At 41.8% G+C, this 25,148-nt stretch overlaps 1 protein-coding gene across 2 annotated transcripts in view; it reads right to left on the bottom strand.

Annotated features, from left to right (window-relative positions):
* Positions 1-3,507: 3,507 nt before the first annotated feature.
* farp2 (FERM, RhoGEF and pleckstrin domain protein 2) overlaps positions 3,508-25,148 on the bottom strand; it is a 39,733-nt gene continuing 18,092 nt past the window's right edge. Inside the window, exons 12-27 of one of the 2 annotated variants that reach the window (XM_080032387.1) lie at positions 20,746-20,803; positions 20,327-20,576; positions 14,671-14,861; positions 14,375-14,464; positions 13,183-13,316; positions 13,006-13,087; positions 10,593-10,830; positions 9,864-9,994; positions 9,712-9,780; positions 9,274-9,363; positions 8,485-8,567; positions 7,724-7,842; positions 7,315-7,478; positions 5,694-5,801; positions 5,432-5,583; positions 3,508-3,990 (exon numbers count right to left, since the gene is read on the bottom strand). In XM_080032387.1, coding sequence (XP_079888513.1) covers positions 3,897-3,990; positions 5,432-5,583; positions 5,694-5,801; positions 7,315-7,478; positions 7,724-7,842; positions 8,485-8,567; positions 9,274-9,363; positions 9,712-9,780; positions 9,864-9,994; positions 10,593-10,830; positions 13,006-13,087; positions 13,183-13,316; positions 14,375-14,464; positions 14,671-14,861; positions 20,327-20,576; positions 20,746-20,803 — 2,053 coding nt within the window. In that variant the 3' untranslated portion in view covers positions 3,508-3,896. Of the gene's footprint in view, positions 3,991-5,431; positions 5,584-5,693; positions 5,802-7,314; positions 7,479-7,723; positions 7,843-8,236; positions 8,348-8,484; positions 8,568-9,273; positions 9,364-9,711; positions 9,781-9,863; positions 9,995-10,592; positions 10,831-13,005; positions 13,088-13,182; positions 13,317-14,374; positions 14,465-14,670; positions 14,862-20,326; positions 20,577-20,745; positions 20,804-25,148 lie in introns of those variants that run through there. The other variant, XM_080032388.1, reaches the window with a different exon arrangement.

The raw sequence follows: 25,148 nt of genomic DNA, 5'->3' as shown, positions 1-25,148 counted from the left end.
GCGCACGCACATTCACTCACGCGCAGGACATAACCCATTATTATCTCAACATGACTGAATTATTTAAAGGTGTGTCTGCATGATCAAATAAGCAACTCATAACTATGATATGCAATTATCTTCCAACCATGAGGAAACCCCAGGGAAGCCTTAATGCCAAAATGAAGCATTTATCTTTGTCTAAATCCCCCTAAAGGTGTGAGAGGTGCTTAGGGCCTAATGTTCAAGCACAGGCAGGGAAACACACATTAGAAAATTGTAAGAAGGTGGAAATCCTTTCTGCAGTGATCGTGGACTCCCAAAAACACTGAATAGCGCTACATTGATTTCATGATTAGTGTTTTATTCCACGACCCGAGCTGATCACCCTAATGACATAACTGGGGAAAATGGCCAGTGAAAATAGCTTGCGTAGATTAAAAAAAATAATAATAATATGTTTACAAGTGCTAGTGCTGGCTCGAACTTATATTTCTCTGTCTGATGAACTCACACAGGTGTTGGTCTCATGACTCAGCATTTCTACACAACACAGTTACTATAGAGCAGCTAGAAAACCAGGTGAAAGCTCACAGTCACATGGTATCTATCTGCCCACTCATTATGTGGTATTTTTAAAAAGGTGGAAAGTCCTTTGTTATGCGATTCTCTATTTTATCTATAAGTGGACGTCATTGTGTCTCTGGTTGCGTGGGTTTACCCCCATGTTGTTCTGAAGGTAACAGAGCGTGACAGCAGACGTTGAGCATGACAACAGATAACCTGTCCACTCCCTACCACAGAAGTGTCTCAACACATTTTCATGGGAGATGGCTGAGCAATATTGTGACTCCTGGGGAAGCCACCACACCCAGTGATCACGCCGTCGGGACATGTCTGAGGAATGCCCTGCTTTGTTTACTCAACACACTGGCAGATCCTTGTTCATACTGTAGACAAGAAAGGCCTACTCTCTGAAAGTGGAAACTTGATCAGTAAAATAAGGCTTAGTGACACTTCCTTTCTCGTCATTACATTCACTTAACCCTCTATGGCATGACTTTATTTTTTTGGGAAAAAAATATTTCACCCCACTTTGTGGGAGCTTGGGGGTCCCTGTTGGTGTATAGCCATCATACAATCTGCCCCCCCCCCCCACTCAGATTTGGGTTTGTTGCCTCAGAGCAACAAAAGTGTGGGGCTGGGTGAGTCGGTGTGAGTGTGTGTGTGTTGTGTATATCTGTGTGTGAGAGTTGTGGGTGTGTTGGGTTGTGTGTGTCTGTTATTAGTGTGTGTGTGTGTGTGTGTGTGTCTGTGTCGTGTGAGAATGGGTGTGTTTTGTGAGTGTGGGTGGTGTTGTGTGTGTCGTCTATATCTGTGTGTGTGAGAGTTGTGAGTGTGTTAGGTTGTGTGTGTGTGTGTGTTGTGAGGGAGTCATCCCTATTTTCCCACAGAAATTGGCGATTAGGTTCTGGCATCACAGCTGGGTGGTCAGGGTTAGGGTAAGGGGACAGGGATAGGTTAGAATAGGAGTGACACACACGCACACAAATACTATACTCTATTATGTAGTTAGATTACTTAGACATGTGGGACCATCAGGCTGTGGGAACATCGTAAAGTAAAAAACATTGATTATCACAGAATTATGTATGAGAGCACATGACTTCACCTAGTGATATTGCTGAACAAAAGTTGTCTAACTGCATATTGTTGCCCTCAGGTAACGAACAGAAAAACACAGTTTTAGTGTATAAATAAAAATAAAATTAGTCTTTAAACAATCAAACATATGTCTTTACATACTCATGCACATGCCCATGTTTTTTACTATAAAATAATTGCAATCTAAAGACATTTAGCAGTGATATTCATCATGCCAGTTGAGGCGCTCTGTCCCATGCAACTTTGGTTCCTAGAAGACTGCTGCAACCCCAGATAAAATGCCAAACCCACTTTTGCCCCTCATTTCATTGGACAGAGACATGTCAGGTGATATTATAAATATGTTTTTTTTTCAATTAAAGGGCCTGTGTGATGCCTAAAATAGTGGTTTGTTGTGTGAGGGCAACGCCATGCCATAGAGGGTTAACTATATCTTTGCCAACACCAAACCGTCCATATTAAAAGAGACATTACATTTTCCCGGTTCGTTACTTGAAATTCTTCAAATATTTACGACTTTATAGTTCCACTAAATCACAGAGGCAAATATTGTATACTTCAAATTCCACGGCAGATGTCCAACAGTTGAGTTACAATTTCTCACCCTTACCGAGTCTAGTAAAAACAGATTATCCTCAAATTTGATTTTTTTCCCTCATACACTGATTGCATTGAAACAATTTTTTTGATTGTCACCACAAAAGCCAGGGGATCCGTGATTGAAATTAACTTTTATTCGTTAGGTTTTCAATGGAATAACATGAGGACTACATGAGCGCATTCAGGAGTGCGGCCCTGACAAAATGCTAGACAATAAATAGGAGTGACATTAGACTGCGTGTCAACTGTGCAACAGTCAGTCTCTTTCTCTCACACACACACACACACACACACACACACACACACACACACACACACACACACACACACACACACACACACACACACACACACACACACACACACACACACACACACACACACACACACACACACACACACACACACACACACACACACACACACACACACACACACACACACACACACACACACACGATGTCAGATGGTTTGGAGATGACCTCCATCATCACCTTATGTTACAGACCCAGTGGCTTCTCCGCACGCACACACACACAGTAAAGATTCCAGTCTTCATACAAAAAATTTAACATAATTCCATGGTAGCATGTAGCGCACTAAATAAGTATGTCCACCACTGTCAGCTCCCATTTGTCTAAAACAATCTGACATCAGTGAGTACAATTACTTCAAAATATGTTCTTCTGCTTGGTTTGTAGAGGAAAAATCAGCAACTTTTACACAGTAGACACAACGTAGTATTGCCTTTAGTTATCCCTATGCAAAGAAAACAACAGGATACATTTGATTACATTAGATATTAAAGAGAAATTTAGCACCGAACTGGCCATAACGCTGTACAACTGATCAGGAGATTGATGCAGAACAGCTCCCTTTTTAACAGTTGAAACATCCTTCTGTCAACTAGCAAATACAGCCTTCCATAGTGTTTTAGAAACAAATACTGATTACACTAATGGTTAATGCTGGTTTATGCCTTCCTACCCCGCCCCCCCCACCCCTCCAAAAAAGAGCAAACTCGCATGTGTCACGTGTATTTCTCATAACTTCCCACGCATCTCCAACATTTTATGAGTTCAACCTCGTAAACTCCTTTCAACGTTCCATGAACCCTCTCGCTCGCCTGTGTCTCACACACGTCTCCTTTAAACCACACAACTTACCTCTCTGTACCGACATTATCTCACGTACCGTGCATCACCTGTGTCCCAGTCAGAGCACAGTGCTGTACCCAAAAGAAAGCTTCAGTCGTCATGTGCTAAAGAGAAAAGTCCTTCACAAAGTCTGAATTTAATCCTCTTGTGTTGGAGTTGGTCCCATAGAACAGTATTGTCTATATTAAGCAGCCCGAATGAGCGCTACACATGCAAGAAAAAAAATTAAAAATAAAATCAAAATGTACACGTCTCCCTTTCATTTGATCCTGTATAAAAAAGGAACAAATGTTATCATTTACACCATTAATCAACAAAACAAGCACGGGCCAATGAAATGAAATCCTTTAAGCTGAGAAATGTTAACACTCAAACTGGCAGCTTGTGTCAGTTGTTATTGTCCATATCTTCCCTTCACTTGAACATGACACAGTGAGACTGGATAGTCTTTTAGAATGTCCCAGAGGCCCAGCCTCCACATCCACCATGTAGGATTCAGTTTCCGTTCATCTCCATGTGACCTCCTTTAGGTATGAGCAGGCTCATCCGGCCCGTGGTGCTGGCTGCACTCTTGATCACCTCCATCCATCTGTAAAGACAGGACAGCAGGCGCAACTTTAGGGTAACACACTGCAGGCAAAAACATTGTGTTTTCAAGCACTGGTCAGCCCTTGAGACTTGTGGCTATTTTTCTGCCTTAAAGGCACTACGAGTAAGATGGCACGTTGGCGTCCCCTTTGGACAAAAGCGGTAGTATTTTTACGACGCCCGCTGTCGCAAATGCTCGTGCCAGGCGCGTGAGCGTGGACTGAGAAGGGCGCAATATAGTGCATGTTCGTGTGTTGAAAGTGTGAGGACTCTTTTCGGCTCCGTGAGAGTGGTTTTGACACTGCATCAACTAATGCCAGTCAGTACACACACCTGCTTGCAATGAGTTGATTCAGCAGCGTCACCTAACTACTCTCTCTCTCACGGAGCTGTGTCCTCACAGAAAGCGAATGAATGAGAGACGGCAGTTAGTAGACTATGGATCACGATGAGGTAATGTGTTTGTGTTGTTGATGTAAATAATGACTATTTCAGATAATGGTTATCTGATGATGGTGAAGCAAAGCAAACTTTGTGTTAGTACCAACCGCTCATTCATTTAGCAGTCTAGTTTCGCTCTCGTGAAATTGTATACACGTTGCTTGGCAACGTCCTCCCGCCCGCCTATCACTCACTCTCCCTTTTCGCTTTTCTTCATTGCATTCTCTTTTTTTTCTTTGATGGTTCAGCCCCGTTATCAGTCATTTATGACGACAAATAACTGTCTCAAACAAGGCTCCCGCTCCCCTTCCCTCACCTGGAGGGATAGGCTTCTCAAATCGCGTTGCAGCGCCACACTGAAATCTGCAACCAATACGGATATGTGACCATAGAGCCTGCACGAGCGAACCGAAAATCGGACTGGGTGTGCGACCAGACCAAAAGCAGTAATAAAAACTATATAAAAACGTCTTTCTTTGCACTGATGGTCTCGTTTGCTGTTAAAGGTAATTTATGATTATCAGAGGAAACATGAGGTTGTTTAAAAGATATTTAAATGTTACTCGTATCCGCTTTAACATGTCTTCCTTTATACTAGTTACAACATTGAAGTGTTTATTTGACTAAACCTGTGTTTGCATCTATATAGTTCTCCGATACAACCATCTTTAGCAGACAGTTTTTACAGAAGGATGTTGATCACATGCTGAAAATGCATTTTTAAAGACCTGTACATTAGTATTTTTTTATTTATAAAATGGCAAAAGGCTGTACACAAAACTCTGGCTTTATTCAACATCTAGATGTTGGGTTTTAAAGTGATGCAAATGTACCTATAACTAGTTAGATAATGACAAATTTGCCTATTTATTCAAAAATAAGTGTTTTAATGTAAGTAATCAACTGGTTTCATGAGGATATCTATGAGTTAACATTTTTTACCCTATTCTCCCACGATGTGTTCTTTTTTTTGTGGGAATTACAAAAACAAGTTCATGTACCTTTCGAAGGTGTACTCGCTTTCTGCCCGGAAGAAGTAAACGTGGGACTTGAACTGCAGCTTGAAGACGTACTCCTTGTGGATAGCGTCAGACTCCTCGGGCGTGCTGACTGTGTAGCCCAGCAGAGGCAGGCTGGCCAGGGGGAAGTCATCCTGAGAGCAGACATGGAAAAAGGCTTTGTGAATTAACACGCACATCTCCTCAATGACACGGTGGAAATGTCGTAAATGGAACTCCTAAATGTCAGGATGCGTGTGCTGACCTGGTGAGTCTTGTAGAAGAACAAGCAGAAGTTGGTGAAAACGACCCAGAGCTTCTGCCAGCCATTACTGTTCTTGAACTTCCTCAGGAGGTAACCAGAGAGCTGGTTCTACACACAGGGGAAACAGACAGGTTAGACATTGATGGTTAAATGATTGAGAATGATACATTGAAAATAACAATGACTAGTGTGTGAGTGCTTTGTGGTGACTTATTGCACTGATTGCTGATTTGACTGTATGTGCCGCAACCTGTTTAGATAAGAGATGCACTGAATGCTATGTTGGTACAATGTCTGCTGGAATGTTAGAGACTGTTCAGTGTTCAATATTTTATCTGGTAAAAAGCACATTTAGGCCATTTAATTTATGCAACTGTTTGAGCGGAGAGTTTTAATGGGTGGTGCATCGCTAGTTTTGATTTGTATATCTGCTGAGATATGGAGGATACAATAAGTCAGTGAGGATAAGGTACAACACCTGGACCCGTTTCTAGTCATCTCCAATGGCCTGAGGCTCTAGTACCTGGTTCATGCGCAGGTAATCAGTGAGAGAGAGGTTCTGGTTGCGGTACCAGCAAACGTGTGTGATGGTGTTTGGTCTTTGGGCCTGACCGAGGAGAAAGCGAGGAGGAAGCTCTGGAGAGACGGCCGGAGAGCAGAAGACTGAGAGGGACCAAGAGACACACACACACACAGAGAAGAAGAAAGGGTGCAGAGGAAGTGTTAGCATGTTAAGAGCATGGACGAAAAGGGAAAGAAATAGTGAGCAGGCAGGAAGTCCTCCAGGTCTGTGAAGTAAGAATGTTAGTGCCGCAGGAGAAATGAACCAAACCTTTTCCTGTTTGCACTATATGCCTCGTTTCCACTGAGCAGCACAGTTTGGTTTTGCATGGCACGGTTAGGTACTGAACGGTAACCCCAGATCTGGCTTACGTTTCCACCGCAGACAGAACCCTTCCTCTGTAGGCGGGGTTTATGCTGGACGGTGACAGCTGCTGCCAGAGTATATACAGTCTATGGGTCACTGCCTCTGAACGGCCATCTAGTGTCACCGGTTTATCTCTCGCACGGAAATTATGATTCTTTTAACCAATCAACAGACTGCAGTGTGCAGCTCCACCCTTTTGGGACCCTTTGTGTTGGCTTGGTACCCCAACAAAAGGGTGACAAAAATATATATGGCACAGTTTAGCTTATTTTGGTACCCTTCCCAATTTTTCACAGTGGAAACATAAATAAATGTGTGCCGTGTCAAACCAAACCGAACTGCACAGCTCTGTTGAAACAAGGCTTTATAAGTCTCCTATCAACTGTCAGATATCAAGAACAAAGGATCTTCAAGGACACACATCAGTCAAGCAGTAGAGACAGTGGAAACACCAGGGGAAACAGAGGGACATTAAAGGAAAAGGAAAAGGGTTAGAAAGAGAGGGTGAAACACCCAGATGGAGCCCACAGCCGGTTTCTCTTAAATCCACCAATGCAGAGGTGATGAAGGCCATGTGCACGCGAGTAAAAACCTGCCATGGTGTGTGTGTGTGTGTCTTTCTCAGCGTGTGTGTGGACGTGTAGTAAGTGGCTGTGTGTGCGTGTAGTTTAACAGTGGGCAGAGGAGGGGTACCTCCACAGCCAGGCTGTGATCTGACATAGACACGCTGGTGTTGCGGTGCCAGCACACATGCATGGTGGTGTTGGCGCGGTGGTGTGTCTGCTTGTCCAGTGATGTACGGGACGAGTTCATGTCGTCCTCTGACTCCTGCTCCAGAGAAACCTCGTCAGACGATCCTGAGAGGAGGAGGAGGAGGAGGAGGAGGAGGAGGAGGAGGAGGAAGAGGAGGAGGGGGGAGGAGGGACAGGAGGTTGTTTGGAGGAAATGGATTAACTGGACATAGGAACACGTGCCATTTATCCCAAGTAAATAACACTGGTGTCATTTTAATCAGCTTTGGAGAGCACACCTCCCCTCTCACTACATACTGCAGCTACTGTACATAGAGTCACGTAATACTGAGGTCAACAGGAGCTCTTACGGTTGGAGTGATCGCCGAGGCCAGCGTCCAGGAAGATGCCTGGTTTCTCTTGGGACTTTTTGGACATGTTGATAGCGAGGTTGAGATCCTCAATCCACTTCCCCATCTCCACCTTAGAGCTGAGAACACAAACAGCACAGGACAACGTTGTACTTAATCACACATGCTGACGAGTTGTGTATATTTACAGAATAGATAGGGTAGGTAGAATAAGAGATAACATAGTTAAAGTAATAACTGATTATCTGTATACTACCCAGGGCAGTTTCACACATGATAGTCCGCTTCTAATCCACTTCCTTTTTTCAACAGATAGCGTTTTTCACACCTATCGTTTCCTCTGGTCCGAATCAGTTGATGATTTGGTCAGATGTGTCTGGGGCGGCAACAATATAGTTCCCAAACTTCCTCATCCCGTAATGCATAGCGCAGCTGGCTACAGGAGCTTGGAAATAGTCAGTGCCTGCTACAGTTGGGTCGGATCATGTACGATCACGTTCTCACTATAAACAGGCCGCACAAGTTGGATTGGAAGTGTACCGAGACCCCCACTTCAACAAGGTCTTGGTACACTTGTTTGGTCCTCTTTTGGTTTACACCCAAATGCGATTGCTGTGTTCTGACCTGCGCAAATTAACCACAACAAACGCTACACGAATCAGACTTCGTTTCAAATCAAAACAAACACGGCAGGTGTGAAACCACCCTTGGAGTCACACTACTCCAACAGTTGAGGTCCAAAAAAGAACTTTCCCTCTCACCTGGCAGCCACTACGATGGTCCTCTGAGCAGAGTAGATGGTGAAGCAGTGAGGCACTGACCATTCATTTTCACTTTCCTCAACCTGCAAACAAACAATAAGACAGGAACACAGGACACGTCAGCATCAAATGTCAACACATTTATTATCAACAATGAAGTATTGGAGCGAATGACAGGAGAGAGTCTGACTGAGGTCACAGGCAGACCTGCTGACATACTGGAGTATCTATGTGCGTCTGTGAGGAAGTAAAGCATCATGACTGTCACCTCCTGGACACTGAGCCTGCTATCAGTAGAGCAAGTTTAAGACCCAAACACACCTACCACATCAACGTGTCCTGCTGCCGTTTTATTACTTCAGATGTCAGTCGTATATGTTTCAGATGATATACTGTACATTAAAACCACAAGTAGCTGCGGGGAGTGACGTGATTCTGCATCATGAGAGATCTGCTAGGTGTGCTTTATTCAGGCCATTGGGTTTACACGTTGCATGGGGAAAATAAAAGGGGGTAGGGTTTGGGCATTCGGAGCTGGCACAGCCCAGATGGACTTACCGGAGCATCCAGCACTATGATCTGCAGCCAGGGGTGAAACAGAGACATGCAGAGTTTCTTAACACACGGACCAACATCATACTGAATATTGAAATAGTCCAAACCACACCGTCTCACCCGCCACAGGTAGGACCTACAGGGGGCTGTAGCGGGATCTTTACAGGACTGACGGAGGTTAACGGAGGGGGCAAAAGTTAAAAAAGAGATGAAGTACAGCGTGTGTATACTCACTATCATGCCATGTAGGGGCAGCTGGCCGTGCACTTTGAACTGATTGGTGGCTGTGACACCTTTGCTTGTGTAGAGGAGCATGTCCGAGAACTGAGGAGACAACAAAACATTTATTGAAGTTATTTATAAGTCCCTCATAAGAACACATATCTAATTTAGGCTTTAAAAAAAAAAGGTGGAGTCAGCGATTCTGGAGTTTCTTGTCAAAATGACTTTGCCAAAAATGAGTGAATATCTCCTCACAATCTGCTACCTGTCTGTACTGTATGTGCGTTTAAAAAAAAAATTGTGATAATACGCAGCCTAGGCTCTGTAAACTGGTCTGTAAACAAAGTGGGCCAACAGTAGCTAGCAACATTTTGACAACAAGTGTTCTCCAGAATCTCTGAATCCACCTTTAAATGACATTCTAAGTAGCAGGAGTAGTCTTGTACTCACCAGGAAAAACATTCTCTGCTGCAGTCCTTTCTTGGTAAGCTTGTAGAGGCATCCCTCTCGTATGAACTCCTAAGAAACACAGTAAAGGTTGTCAGATGCTGCGTGTTGCTCCCCAGCGCCCCCTGTCCTCTACCCCATGTCACTGCACTCACCCTGCCTGGCCCCGTCAGGTTGTCTATGCCGATCAGGTCTCTCTGCAGCTCCGTCAGCTTCTGGAAGTTCTCCAGCCGGATCAGACTGCACTGGAGCTGAGTGGCTATGTCAGCCACCTCCTTCAGAGCCTCTGTACGGACACAACAAATGATGTGAAGCCAAAAATAAATAAAAAACTTCTAACAGTGTATTATAACCGTCTCAACAGAGCTACAGTTAAGAGTTTTCTGAAACACACTCCGTCCATTTGGGGAGAAAAACATACCAAGACCAGACAACATAATATCCATCTGATGATGGCCCAACTTTAACAACTTCTGTGACGTGTTCTGTGATATTCCTACTCCTTTTCAGGCATATCAATTCAATATGTTATTTGTTTATGCTTTTCATTTTGTTTTGTAAATTTTGATATGTCTGAAATAAATTGAATCAATCAATCAAATATTAACCAATCAGAGTACAGAAAACAATATAGGGTATGGTGTTTTATTTCATTCCAGTAACTTTTACTATAAAGCACTTCTAGGAGAATTTTGCGTAAGAAAATTGAGCTCATCAGTTATCATTGCTCATAAAGTAGAGGTTTGTGTGTGATGTACACACGTGCCTTTCCTCGATACATCTTTATCAAGTACCACTCTGAAAATACAGAGGCTAGTTTTTACCCATTTAAAACTGAGCTACTGCCAATGAAAGGCTTGTATAGGAGTATGTGGAGCACTGACCCTTGCAGTCGTCGTGGTCGCGGTGGCTGGGGGAGTAATGCTTGCACAGTCTCTCCAGGATGAGCTTGTAGTGCATGAGGCGCTGGATGGGCTTGAGCAGGAACGTGTTGAGGGGCAGGTAGCACACCTTCTGCAGCTCAAACTCCTTGTAGACCGTCTCCAGCTTCTTCAGCCTCTTGCTGGCCTTCTCCAGCTCCGTCAACACCTCGTCGTGTTTCTGGAGGTAGCTGGTGAATTCCTAAGGGGAAGAAGAAAAAATAGACGGCATGAAAATATATTCTGATCGTCGGATCAAATATGTTGTGGCATTTTTATAGAGTGCTTGGCGGCCTTATCATTGCAGGAGTCACTAGGGCTGACTCCTGTTGATGCATTATTATTATTGCAGGGCTCCAGAGTGCGCCTAATTTGGGCGCACATGCGCCCAAAAATCTGTGGAGTGCGACCAGATATTTCCACTGGTCGCACCAGTGCACCTGAAATTGATCACGTCATATTAAATGTAATATTGGGTGTTGTGCTGCACGATTCATCTAATTGCGATGTGAGCAGCTAGTGCAATTACATAACCGCAAAATTGGCTGCTGCGATTGCGATTCAATGTAGGATAAATGTGCGCGCGTGTGTCTATACGTTCCAACTGCTCCTCTCGTCTTTTTGGTAGCGCCCCTCTGACAGTGTGTGTGTGTGTGTGTGTCAGTGTGTGTGTGTGTGTATCTGCGCGCGCACCTACACGGCGTGCAAGACGGTTGCCGAGTCGACAGCAGAGTAAACAAACAAACATGGACGCCGACGCGCAGCAGCATCCATGCTGAACTGTGACGGAAAACAAAGGCATATAAAAGAGTTGCCTACCATGAACTGTCTTTGGGTTGAAAAAAAACTCCTTCAACTCAGTATCCGTCTACCTGTAGTCCAAAAAAATAAAAAAAATGCGCACAGCTGCTGCTGCAGACGGGCTCAGAGAGTCGGCACCGTGCGCATCAACAGTCATTCAAAGCAGCGGTAGTTATCATACAACCGGACGGTGTAGAAAGTCCTGTCAGTTAAAAATAGTTATCCAGTTTTCAAATCCATGTTAAAATCGGCAGGATATAGCATGTGATATAGAGCTAGTTAGCTTAAAAAAAGTTGCTAACGGTGTCAAATGTGTTGTGTTCAGGTCACCTCGGTAATATAAATTTTAGGCAAAGGTAAATAAAAGGTCATCATGGTGTGTTCAAATGTAACAAAAAAAAAAAAAATTTGGTTTTTGGAGAGAAATTTTAATAATACAGTTTTGGTGAAAAACTTGTTTTTTCAGCAATATAAAATAGATAGTAGCCTAACTATGGAATTATGACCTGTTTAACATCCTATCTTGAGCTCTGATCATCTTATGGGCAATTAAAGCAATAATACCAGTTATCTTTCAACAAAATAATAGAAAAGTATGGATAGTGGTATCGATAAAGACCCGGATCGATAAGGAGACTCGATAATGCTTATAAAGACTATTGTCTTTGGAAGAATGCATTTATTTTAATGGGGAAGTATTTTTTTTTTTTATTAAATTTTTTAACTATAATTTTTATTATTTTGAAAACAGTATAGGCCTAGTAGAAGCTTTATTTTTTATATTTTCACTGATTCTTAATATGTGCTTGTTTTAAATTGAGATCAGGTATCGAAGCTGTCAATATTCTCAAATCTTCCTTGAAAACCAAGAAAGTAGAATCATAATAGCCTACCATTTATTATATTGCGTCGCAAATCGCAATATTGGCCACTATAATCGCATTTCTCCAATTCATGCAGCACTAATTTGGTGCACCCAAAATATATGCTGGTGCACCTAGATGAAAAAGTTAGGCGCACCGGTGCACCCAATGAAAAAAGTTAGTCTGGAGCCCTGATTATTGTATTGTTGTTGCATATTTGAAATAAATTATTCATTCATAATCATTCATTCATTCATTGACGTAAAAGAAAGAGTGATTTAAAGCCCCTGTAAACACAAATCCACAAAAACCCTTCTGATTATGACATTTGGGGAGGTTAGTTGCATATTGCATGTTAGTAAAGCATCTGAAAAGGGATAGGCATATTTACAATCCAAATTAAAAGATAAGTCATATAAGTTTGACCAACTTGAAAGAAATTTGGTTTAGATGAGGCTATGGGCTATGCTCTGGATCTTATGACACAATAAGTATTTTTTAATTGAACCAATCACAGCAGTTCTCGAACGTTCTATGAAAACAATGACTGTTGCCATAGAGGCGGTTCGATACGGCCACGCCCATACAGTCCTGTCAAACGGTCTCTAGACAGTAAAAATATATTTTTTTAAATATTTATGAACATTTATTTTTTTGAACTATTCTAGACCAGGTTTCCAGAGGCTTTAAGGGAGCTGGCAAAGCATTCTCACCTTAAGGGCACACATGTTCTTCAGCATCACATCACCGATCCTCTGGTAGTCTCCTTTGACGTGAGCGTTAGAGCGCCCCTCCCTGAGGAAACACACATTTTAAGATGTTACCTTCATTACCGTCTCAGAGTCTTCCACAAGTCTTATCACACAGAGGAACAGTGAAGCAGCACTAACCAGAGAGCCAGCCTCTGGTCCAGCTCTTTGAGGAAGCCTCGGTGGAACTCGTAGATGGGGTCTATGTTGGAGAAGAGCAGGGTCATCAGGCCTTCGGGCATGGCGTTTTCTTTGATGACGGCGCTGCGAAACCACTGGGTGAAAGAAAGGAACAACTATTAGAGACTATTTTAACATATTCTCTTTATGAATAGACTGCTATGTCAACACCAGTGCTTCTCAAATGGTGAGTTGTCAGGGGGAGGTGGGGGGGGGGCGCGGGTGGTCTTGATTTTCAACTGACAAAAAAAAAAAAAACTGTGTAGATGTGTGCTTGTGTATGGTCATAACCGCGCGAAAGGCCGCGATTTGCAGTAAATAAATGTCCACGTGTCTCCAAGTGTTTCTGTATGCTATTTAAAAAGAAATCAAGCAAGTAGACTAATAATAAGTAACATTAATGAAGTATAGGTTATCGCATCACAGAAGGCATATTGGCCTATAATAATACAAACAACACCACCATAACCGTTTACAGTTTAATTTTTTTTTAATTAAATGCAAACCTCAGTTAATCATTTGCTCTTGTTTCTCTGTCCTGAGATTCACACAGACTGAGTAGTCTTGTTTAAATGTTACAAATTGAGCTAATAAACTGAACTTCGATTTTTTTTGAAGTTGCTGCAGAAGTTATCTCAGCTAATTATATATTTTTTTTAAATATTTTTTTTGGCATTTTTATGCTTTATTGACAGTGTAGAGAGAGTTGAAATGGGGCAGAGAGGGGAGTGACCTGCAGAGAACGACCACGGGCTGGAATCAAACCCAGGTCTGCTGCTGGCCGAGGCCCATGGGGGGGGACGCCCTACCAACTGAGCTAAGGGCGCCCCCAACTCAGCTAATTTTATAATCTAACATCTAATTTGATAATAAGGTGATTGTATGCAGAATGCTCATGCCAGAAACTCATACAGTGGTTTTGTACAGATAGATAAATAAATATAGCAGGTTCTCAACAGTATTTCAATTTAGGGGGGGGCGCGGAAAAATGTCTGTCCCCTGGGGGGACATGACAGAAAATAATTGAGAACCACTGGTCTACACGGTCATAGGTGAAAATGATAAATCAGGTTTTTGAGTTTGGAATCCAGCGTATCGCACCTTTCTTCACCAGAGGGCTGTAGAAAATAAAAATCTAAAAGTAAAAACTCACCACAGTGATGACCTCGAGGTCTTTCAGGTACGTTCGCTCTGTGGTCAGAATCTCTTTGGCAATGAAGTAGGCTTTGTCGGTGGGATATCGCTGATAGACAGAGAAGAGGGAAGTGCGTTTCAAAACAGAGAAAGACATCTTTCCAAACCATGGGAAAATTCACAATTCAACAATACACAATTTCAAAAGTAAACATACTTTCCCTAAATCATACGAACAAAAAGATTGAACACGCCAGGCCATTATAAATAAAAGGAAGATGAAGTCTGTGGGTTCTGTGATTTCTAATGGTGTACCTTCCTCCTGCCCTCATCATCCTCCTCTAGCTTGGCATTGCTGCCCACCTCACACAGGCTGGGGCTTTGCAGGGGCGACGGGGCCGGTCCCGGCCCTGGCAGGCTCAGGGTGGACATCTGGAAGGAGGGGGACAGGCAGAGAGGACCTTTGGAGTTACAGGGCGAGAGCTGAGGGCTGTCCATGACCGAGTCTGAGGAAGAGGGAGAAAAAATTCAATTTAAAAATGGCATAAAACAAGTCTAGTCAAAGAAAAAACTATAAATAACATTGTTGTAGTTAAAGGTCACATATATGTTGCTCATTTTCAAGTTCCAAATTGTAATTTGGGTTTTTTTTAAAACAAAACCAAACCCTTTATATTTCTCAGTGGCTAAATCCCCTATTTTGAGCCTCTGGATGAAACGCTATGTTTTAGAGCATGTCTCTTTAAGCCCCGCCTTCCAAAAATCCCAGTCTGCTTCAATAGGACCAGAATCTTAGCCCATATCAGATAGAACGATTAGATTGGCAACTCCGAATTTTCCGACATAGTTAATGAGCTTCAATGGATCGTGTCCAGAACAACAGGCTGAGCAAATTTTAATTTGCCATATTAGTGATAAAAGGTTAAAGGACTCAAAAAGGACATACACTCCTCTGAAACAGGTGGAGTTTAAGTCAACAATCAAGCTCTCGACAACAAGTGGAACTGAACACTAAAGCACATTTGCAACTCTGCTATAACGTGTTGCATACAGTCAAACTTATAGCAGTTAGCTTCAACTTAACCTAACCTGTTTATCCACAATTATCTCATTTCCTCAGAGGAAAAAAAAACCCAACCGCCGCCTTAGTGCTGCACATTCTAACAAAAACAAGGGGAACGGTTCATCACACACATAGGCCGCAAATGAAAGGGGAGACGGCAGAGTAGACCCAAGAAAAGTAATGGTTCCCACATTTTCTCTCTCTCTCTGCCCCCCCCTCCCCGCCATTGTTTTCAGAGGACAAATGATTAATTGCCAACATATACAAGCCCCAGTTCCATTTCGGAGAACTGGCTGCTTCTTGCTTTTTTTGTTTTGATCTTTTTAACTGCATGGCAAAACGAGGAGACAACACATGCAGATGAAACACTGCTAGGCCATCCTCTTTCTGTGAGTCACAGGTCACCACAGCTGTTCTTCCACTTCTAATAGTGGGAAGAAGAAGAAGAAAAAAAAAGGAGTGGGGGAAGACAGAGAAAAAAAGGAAAAGAAAGTCACTATTCGACCCGGAAATAATTGCTCAGGCAAAGACTTATTAGGAATGTGGCGTGCCGAGAGGGAAAATAGTTGTTTATGGTTTATCTCTAAAGAAGGGCCCCACAGGGAATGAAACAAACGAGAAGGAAAGAGAGTGGACGACAGGCTCTGAAAGCGAGAGGTTTTTTTATGCTGTGGAATGGCTTGGCACAAAGCCTGTCCAAACAGGGAGAGCACACACACACTCAGCTTGAATTAGGGTTAAGGAATCTTGTTTACAAGTCCGACCCAACCCCCCAAAAGCATACCAGTTTGTTGCCTCAATAATAAAAAGAGAGTGTGTGTGTGTGTGTGTGTGTGTGTGTGTGTGTGTGTGCTTACTGGTTGCATATGTGCGTCTTTTTCTAATGATGTTACACTGAAGAACACTCCATACTAATAGGATGATTCACTTCTCTGGAAGGACACGAGATCCGGCCATTCAGAAAATAAAACGACTGGCTAGAGTGAAGAGGAGGAGTCAACATAGAGACTGTTTGGAGTAATGTCACTCAAGATTTATGAAGAATTGAATTCAGTGGAGAAATGGATCAACTGGTTGGTCCTGTATTACCATTGAGTTTTCAAATGATTCAGAACATTTTTAAACAGCACATATGTACACAATATCTAAAAAGGATAGCCACTTAAACATCCAGGGGTTCTTTCCTCTCTCGCATATCTTCAACATTGCTATGAGATTTTTCTCTGAAGACAGAGGGCGGGTTAACTTGATTCATTAAACAACACTGCAGCTAGTTTTCCATTAAAGCGCTTGAAAGAATTCCATCACCATGGCTTTCACTCTCTTGCATCTCCCAAAGAATTTTAAGTCTGACATTCATGGTACCCAAAAGTGATTACTTTATTCTTGAGAGTAAAACATACAAAACATTACGTACAGGTGGTTTATAATGAGTCAATATACATGTTCAGGATTAAGTGAGGATTACTTGATGCCTAAGTGCAGTTAGCTTAGCTGGTTAGAATGGTCAGCCAGTCGTTAGTTTGATCTTTCGTCGAGGTGTGGGAAGAAATCCCATGGCAGGAAGACAATATAAGCAAAGAAAAAAATTGATGAAAACAGAGCCATCAGTCATCAACAAACCCTTGATCAGAGCAAGCAACTCTCCAAGGTCTGCTGGGTAACTGATTGCATCTAAAAAAAAAAAATAATAATAAAATGTTTCACGCTCTTCAAGGTGACACAGAATACAGCTGGTCCCAATTGTGAATGTAGAGAGATTGCCAAAATACTTCTGAAAATATGCACCTCAGTTTCATTGAGAGCGTTTTCAAATATATGGATATTTACCATCCTTCAAAATGGCAATGAGAAGAGGTGAGTATTTAACAACTGTCTCGTACTGATTAAGGGGAAAACTCGTTATTTAGACAGCTCCTTTTCCACACAGATGTTCACCGGAAACATCCCAACGCAACTAACTAGTAAACATGACCGTACACCTGAGGTTCGCATTAAAGCATGTTGCTTGAAAAGAGTTAAAGTAAGTGCTTTTCTGGAGGTGCAAGGCAAGAAAGAGACTCCGTATTATGTACAGAAAGCGTAACGCCACCTCAAGTCTGCTTCCAGGGAGATCAAAGTGAGTAAAAGAAAGAAGAAGGAAATTAAAAATCTCAATTGGCAAATCAAGACTTAGTTTGATCGACACACACTAAGCGTTTTGTGTTCTATGGCACAAGTACATTTGTTTAAAGACACACTTAACAAGACCAAACACCACAGACATGACCGAGGCCTGGAGATGAAAGAGAGAGTGAGAGAGAAGAAAAGCTTTGTGCACGTTGTCCGACCACACGACAGCATTCTACCGTTCCTATACCAATACTTAAAAAACACATTAAAAATAATCCAGCAAAAAATTAATGAGCAATTCATAGCTAATGTGCAAAAGAGCCCCCCCCCCCATTATTCCCTTCCAATAAACAGAATCTTGTTAGAACCCTGAAGTAAGAAAACCCCAGGACATGCTTAAAAGGCCACAAGCCAGAAAAGAGTCAAAGCAACATTAAGCTCTAGTCATGTACTGATGGTTCAATAAAGCCTTTACCTACGATATACTGAGGAGTTTCTGAAGGTTACAAAACATTGGTGGTTTCTCAGACAAGTGCTGCTCCCAGATGCTCAGTGTTGTGAGTTGTTATAATTAGGAAGTACTGCTGTATTAAATACTATCATCAAGCTTCACTTACTGATCTAAGTCTGCTACAGAAGCACAGAGCCTTACATACACGTAAGGCGATACATTCATTGAATTGAAAGTGGTGTTAACAGTGTACTTAATGGCTCATCGGTCTACACTGCTTACATTCTTAGTGAAATAATAACTGTTTTATCCTTCAGACACCCAGAACATATTACATGCTGTGGACTGCTCTTAGAGACGTGCAGAATGCTGAGGACTACTTCAGCCAGCAGATGTCAGTGAAGCACACAAGTGGCTCCTCAGCCTGAAACAATCACTGAACCTGGACGTCTTTCACTTTTAGTTTTACCCTGAGTTAGGGGACGTAAGATTAGAATTTTAATGTACCACCTAAGAAATGAGAATTAAAAGCCAGATGATGGTTATATGATGATAATAATAATAATAATCTTGTAAATTAGGATATTGCATTGCTTAAGCTTGCTTATTGGTCAAGATATAGTTAAAATAAGTCCTAAAAAATATATTTCCTCTAATTAATTTCCTTAAATTAAAACTACAAAGCGATCATATTGGAAGGTAAAATGCATAACATAGTTTTTCTGACATCCTGAGTCAAATTAATAATGCATTTGGTAATGTCAGGCAAATCTAACATAACAGTCCTATGTTAATGTGTAAATTAGTGTCTCAATGATTAGAAGCATTTATTAAATAGATACACGGCTTCCATAGTACAAAATGTTTTGCATTTGAGGGATTAACCTCAGATTGCATAATGAAAATCTGCGCTAAATAGCCTAATGCTGTAGGTAAGATCTCATGAAAATGAAGGCAAAAACCTGATTGACCAAGTTTCATTTGAAGAAAGCACCAGCACAGTGTAACCATGGCAGCGGCCCACAACAGGGACACCAGGTGGTCAAATCACTGATGCAAACAAATCATGGTGCTGCTTTAGAAAGGCAACATACAGAGCAGGTAGATGTGTTCCTCCTCTTCTCAGTAGAGGAGAATGAAAACGTGTGACGGTTAAGTAGTGTACACTACAAAGATGAGCATCAACACGAGAAGAGTGCAGACTGTTAATTAACTCCAATTACAAACAAAGAGCCAGACACCAGCAGAAAATGTGTCAGCTTTAGGCAGAGAAGCCATCTTTGTTATGATCAGTATTAGGATAAAATTGTTGCGAAAATAAAGTGAAATCTTACTGTTAAAAGAGTGAACCATGCTGTTGCTGCTTAATATCACTATACATTACGTCACAAAAGTGTTTCCTTAAATCGTTTGGAAAGGCCAGGACTTAAGATGTGCTCTTTACATTCAAATGTGAGGGGATCCAGAGGGGTCTGCCAGTGCCAGAGCCTGCAGGTTATGGCACTGCAGGAGGAAGCCCTCTATCCCACCGCTCCCCGTCAGAGGGTTACTGTAAAACAGGTTCTGCTCCGGGGGCAGCACGCTGTCAGAGCCCCAGTCAGAGTCTGAGTCTGAGCTGCCGTTCCCTGAGCCCTCTGTGGCTGTGGGCGGGTAGCTGAGCTGCTCCAGCTGCTCCACCAGGTCAGTGAACTGCACAGCAGAGCTGCTCTCAGAGCGCACAGAGTAGGCAGGGAAGTTAACCATGGAGCTGGCCTCTGACTGGACATCAGAGCCTGGCAGGCGCAGAGAGGATGAGTCAGGGCAACCATAACCCGACATGCACTCACCTGCAGAGCTCAGCCCCAGGTTGTCCAGGGAGCTGCACTCAGACCGGTTATTAACCAAAGAGCTGGTTTCAGAATGACCAACAATGCTATTAGGGAAGGAATTTGGATTCTCGTTCAGGTCCTCAATGCCCACACTAAAGATACGGTGTTTGCCGAGGTCAGATTCCTCCAGATAATCAAAGTGATCTACTTTATCATCGAGGCCAAAAGAGAAGGCCTCGGCCCCCCCGCCATAGAAGGAAATCTCTGTGGGATCGTCATCTATGAACTCCTCTGAGACGTGAAGCGGTGCGTTGGACATTGAGAACATGGGATTCTGTTTTGTACGTAGAAGCTCTGCCTCAAAGGCCTCTGGTGTGAGAACGCCCTTCCTCTTCCCTCCACCCCCTCCCACAGAGCAACCTGTTCCCCTCCTCCCACCATAATCATTATCCTCATTGCCATTTTTGGACAGCTGAGATTGGGACGTGCCACTCTCTACACACATAAACATGGGGCTGCAGTGATTGCTGGGGGCACCTTGAAATGCGAAGTGGGACGGGGAAGCGGCCTTGACAGGTTCTTCCATCGGAGGGCTGGGGGGTCTGGCTGCTTGCAGCGGGGACTGAAGCTGCTGCTGAGGAGAGGCTGGAGGCTGGCTCAGTGAGGCCAAAGGCTGGGGCTGAGACTGGAGCTCCGTTCGTGAGAGAATGCTAGAGATGTGTGCTGGGTGGAAGGACACGCTAGAAGGGGAGCCTTGGGTCCTGAGACTCTCATTGAATGACAAGCTCTGAAACAATGTAAGATAGATAGGACAGGGAGACAAGAGGGAGGGAGAAGAGAGCAGAAAGTAACAAACAAAGAGGAAAATATTATTAGTTTATTAAGCATTGTACAATGTGTGGGAAGTTTCTGTTTGATTTGTTGCATGAATGCATTAACTTTGCAGCACCACTGACCTGTTTTGGCACATCTGTTGCTAGGGAGCGAGCAGACATTCGTATTTTACTGTTCCTCCTGTTCAAGAAACAATTGTTATTGCAGAATTGTTATCATGCATGCAGTGAGGAAATATTTGTTAGTCAATACTAAGGCTGGGCAATTCATCCAAAATGAACCAAAACCAATATTAAGAGCCAATATTGATGACTTATATAGAGTGCACGCTTCATAACACAGGTCTCAGTCCCTCAAACTGATATTCAATCAGAGGAGAGAATGCTACAAACGGGTAAGTTGCTCTGCCGGTGCATGTGCAATGAGCGACAGATGGGTGAATGTTTTTTCGCCTTCAATGGCGGAGCAGGTAAAAATCCTTCCCAATGTCTGTTTTTTTTTTTTTTTTTTTTTTTATACTTTCTTTTTATTTTTTTTCACTTTTAGGGAAACACACATACATTGAAAAAAACAACAACAACAAAACAGGTCACTGAAGGAAGGGCATAATAAAGCTTCACATCTACAATCAAGATACGTTACGGGTTACATTCCTAGTGTTCTTAAGAGGGGATGGACATAAAATCAGAGTGTCACCAGCATGTCATCACAGATCAGATAAAGTCTTTATAGTCCAAATGAAGTCAATCCAGCATAGGAAACCAAAGTGGTTGGGTCTTAATGGCTTTTATCCAAGACACATGCCTCAAAGTCCAGTGTAAATTCAATCAGACCAAACACAGATGAAAAAGTAGGAGGGGAGGGAAAAAATTTAAATAAATAAATCAAACGGTACATTCCATGTGATAGTGTTAGTAGAGCACATACTTGTCTTACTAATGTGATGACCATTTTAACCAGTACTTCTTAAATTTATCAATACAAAATCTAAGGCTGAATGTAAGTTTTTCCATCTCGTATATTTCTTTTACAATTGCTGACCACTCTCTTCTGGATGGTGGTTCCTTGTTAAGCCACTTTTTGGTGATCGCTTTTTTACCGGCTACAAGTAATATTTTGAGAAGATATTTATCTTGGTTGTTAAGTTCAGTTGGTATATTACCCAAATATACGGTGCCGAAATTCAAATTGATTTCAAAGCCCAAAATAGATTTTATTTCTGACATTATGTCGAACCAAAAGGGCTGGATTGACGCGCAATTCCAAAATATATGATAGTGGTCAGCCATTGTATTGTTACATTGTCTCCAGCAGTGTCCGCATTCTGCTATGCCAGTCTGTAAGTACTTTCTTCTTGGAGTAATAAAAAACCGTACAGTGTTTTTCCATGAGAATTCTCTCCATTGGCCTGAGCTAGTGGTGGAAGAATTTATTTGACATATATTTAACCATTCATCTTCTGTTAAGGTTATGTTCGCTTCTTTCTCCCAATTAGTTTTAATATAAAGTGTAGAGTGTTTTTTGGAGTTTTGTAAACAGGAATATAATTTTGACACCAATTTCTTACGAATTTTGCCTCTATAAGCATCAATAAAAACATTGATGAGATCCAAATCAGCTCCATCATCAATTTTAATGTTTCTGTCAAAATGATGCCTAATCTGTAAATATCTGTAAAAATCCTGTCTGTCTAATTTGTGGGATTCTTGAAGATGTAGGAAGCTTTCTAAGCCTGTATTGGTTGAAATTACACAGTATGATGTGATGCCCTTCCTGGTCAGTTGTTTAAACCTCAAGTCCAGCTGTGCAGGTTTAAAATCATCATCTTGTTCAACCCATCTCAGCACTCGTGCTTTTCTCTCCAATTTTAGATTCTTACATTCTTTAAACCAGATATTGAGAGGAACCATTGTAAATGAACTTATTTTTTCTAAATAAGTGGTCTTAGACTTTGTATCACCTAGCAGGGATTGAAGTGGGATATCAAGTTGGTTTATTTCTAGTTCTTTCCATTTCGCTTCATAATCATTGATACACCAGTAAACTAAATATTGTAATTGTGCTGCCTTATAATAGTCTTCTAGACATGGTAGAGACATGCCTCCCTTTTCTTTGGATAACTGTAGTGTTTTAAAACGTACTCTCGGTTTCTTACTCTGCCATACGAACCTAGAAATCATCCGATTCCATTCAGTAAATTGTTTAGGCGGTATCTGTACTGGTAGGGATTGGAAGAGAAACAACAGTCGTGGCAAAATGATCATCTTTATAGTCTCTATTCGATTATGCATACTGAGTGTTAGAGGAGCCCATCTATCCAAATCTATTTTTATTTCTTTCGTGATAGGGTGATAATTTGCATTGTATATATCAATTAAGTTGCTCGGTATATTTACACCAAGATATTTCATAACATTAGTTTTCCATTTAAAATTATACATTTTACGTACATTTTCTTGTGGGAACCAGTTATAAGAAAGGGTTTGGGTCTTATTTACGTTTAATTTATAGCCTGAATAAAAACCATATTGTTCAAGGCTGGACATGAGTTTGGGCAGGCTTAAATCGGGGTTGGATAGGGTCAACAAGACATCGTCCGCGTAAAGGCATATCTTGTGTTCTCTTCCTTTAATTGAAATTCCAGTTATCTCAGTATCTTCCCTTATTATTTGGGCGAGTGGCTCTATAAATAATGCGAATAGGGTGGGGCTTAAGGGACAGCCTTGCCGGCATCCTCTTTCCAGAATGACTACACCTGAGAGGTTACCGTTTATCTTAATCCTCGCTGTCGGTACGTGGTATATAGATTTGAGACATCCCACTACTTTATCATTAAAACCAAAACGCTCCAACACCAAATACAAGAACTCCCAACGCACAGAATCAAATGCTTTTTCCGCATCAAGGCTAATCGCTAGGAACTTTGATTTGCTTTTACAAATGTTATCAATCAGGTGCAATGCACGCCTTACATTATCCTGTGTATGCCTATTTTTAATAAATCCAGTTTGATCCAGTTCAATCAAATCAGGAATAATGTTTTCTAGTCTAATTGCAATTATTGATGCGAATAATCTATAATCAATGTTAAGGACAGAAATAGGTCTATATGAACTGCACTCAGTCTTCTCTTTTCCCGCCTTAGGTATAACAGATATTATAGCCTGTTTCCACGATGCTGGGGTCTCGCCACCTTTAAGAACATGGTTGAAACATTTTAAAAGCATAGGTGTCAGGGAATTCCTGAATATTTTATACCACTCTGCTGGCAGCCCATCACCCCCTGGTACCTTATTTGTTTTTAATCTAGATATGGCCCTGTCTATCTCTGCTCTTGTAATTTCTTGTGTTATGAGCTTATTTTGTTCCTCACCAATGGAAGGTAAATCTAAAGTTTCCAGAAAATGTTTAACTGTTGAGGGATTTGCTAAATTAGGTTGGGAATATAAGTTATTATAATACGTTTCAAAGGACTCTTGTATTTCTTCTGGTCTATGACACATTGTGTTTGTAATGGGATTTTTGATTTTAAATATTGATCTTTCTGACTGTTGTTTTCGTAGTCTCCATGCCAGTATTTTTTTAGCCCTAGGTCCATTCTCGTAATAACTTTGTTTTATGTATTTAAGTTTATTTTCCACCTGGTTGTCGAGTATCTTGTTTAGTTCTAACTTTGTTAAACTTATTTGTTCTAACAGAATGGGGTCTTTCAGCTCAATATGTTTATTTTCCAATGCTTTCAATTTGTTAGTCAAGTCTGTCACTTGTCTTTGTTTTTCTTTTTTCTTTCTTGATGACCACATTATAATTTTTCCTCTAAGCACTGCTTTGCCCGCATCCCATAAAACACTTGGTGATGTGTCCTCTTTACTATTAAATTCTAGGTAATCTTTAATTTCCCTTTTAATAAATTCCTCACATTGATGGTCATTTAGGAGGCTGGTGTTAAGCCTCCAGATGGTGTTTCTGGGCTGGGCATCCAAATTTAGTCTCAAATACACTCCAGAGTGATCAGACACATCTCTAACCCCAATTTTGCATTCCACTATCCTATGTCTCTCAGAGGAAGACATAAAAAAATAATCAATTCTCGAGTAGACAGCGTGGGAGTGGGAGAAAAAAGTATACTGCTTTGCAGATGGGTGGAGTTCCCTCCATATGTCAAACATACCGGTCTCTTTGAGCATTTTCCTTACATATAATGATTCAGAATTAACCTGTTTGGATGGATTTGTAGAATCCATATTGGGGTGCAACTGTACGTTCCAATCTCCCCCACAAATCAGGGTGCCTGAAGTTTCTGAGGCAATTAAATTAAATATTTCTTTAATCAATAATTTGTCCTGTCCTGGTGGTCTGTAGACGTTAAGTAATGTTACCTCTTTTGAATCTATAAACCCTTTCACCAGGACATAACGCCCCTCCTTATCTGTAATCTGTGTGGAGAGCTGGAAGGCCACTTTGTTTGAAATGAGTATTGCAACTCCCCTTGCCCTTCCTGTTGTATATGAGGAGTAAAATGTGT

The sequence above is a fragment of the Ammodytes marinus genome (genome assembly GCF_949987685.1).
Source record: "Ammodytes marinus genome assembly, chromosome: 8".
NCBI classification, from domain to species: domain Eukaryota; kingdom Metazoa; phylum Chordata; class Actinopteri; order Uranoscopiformes; family Ammodytidae; genus Ammodytes; species Ammodytes marinus.
Note: the sequence above shows the minus strand (reverse complement) of the source record. Positions and strands in the feature narration are given on the sequence as shown.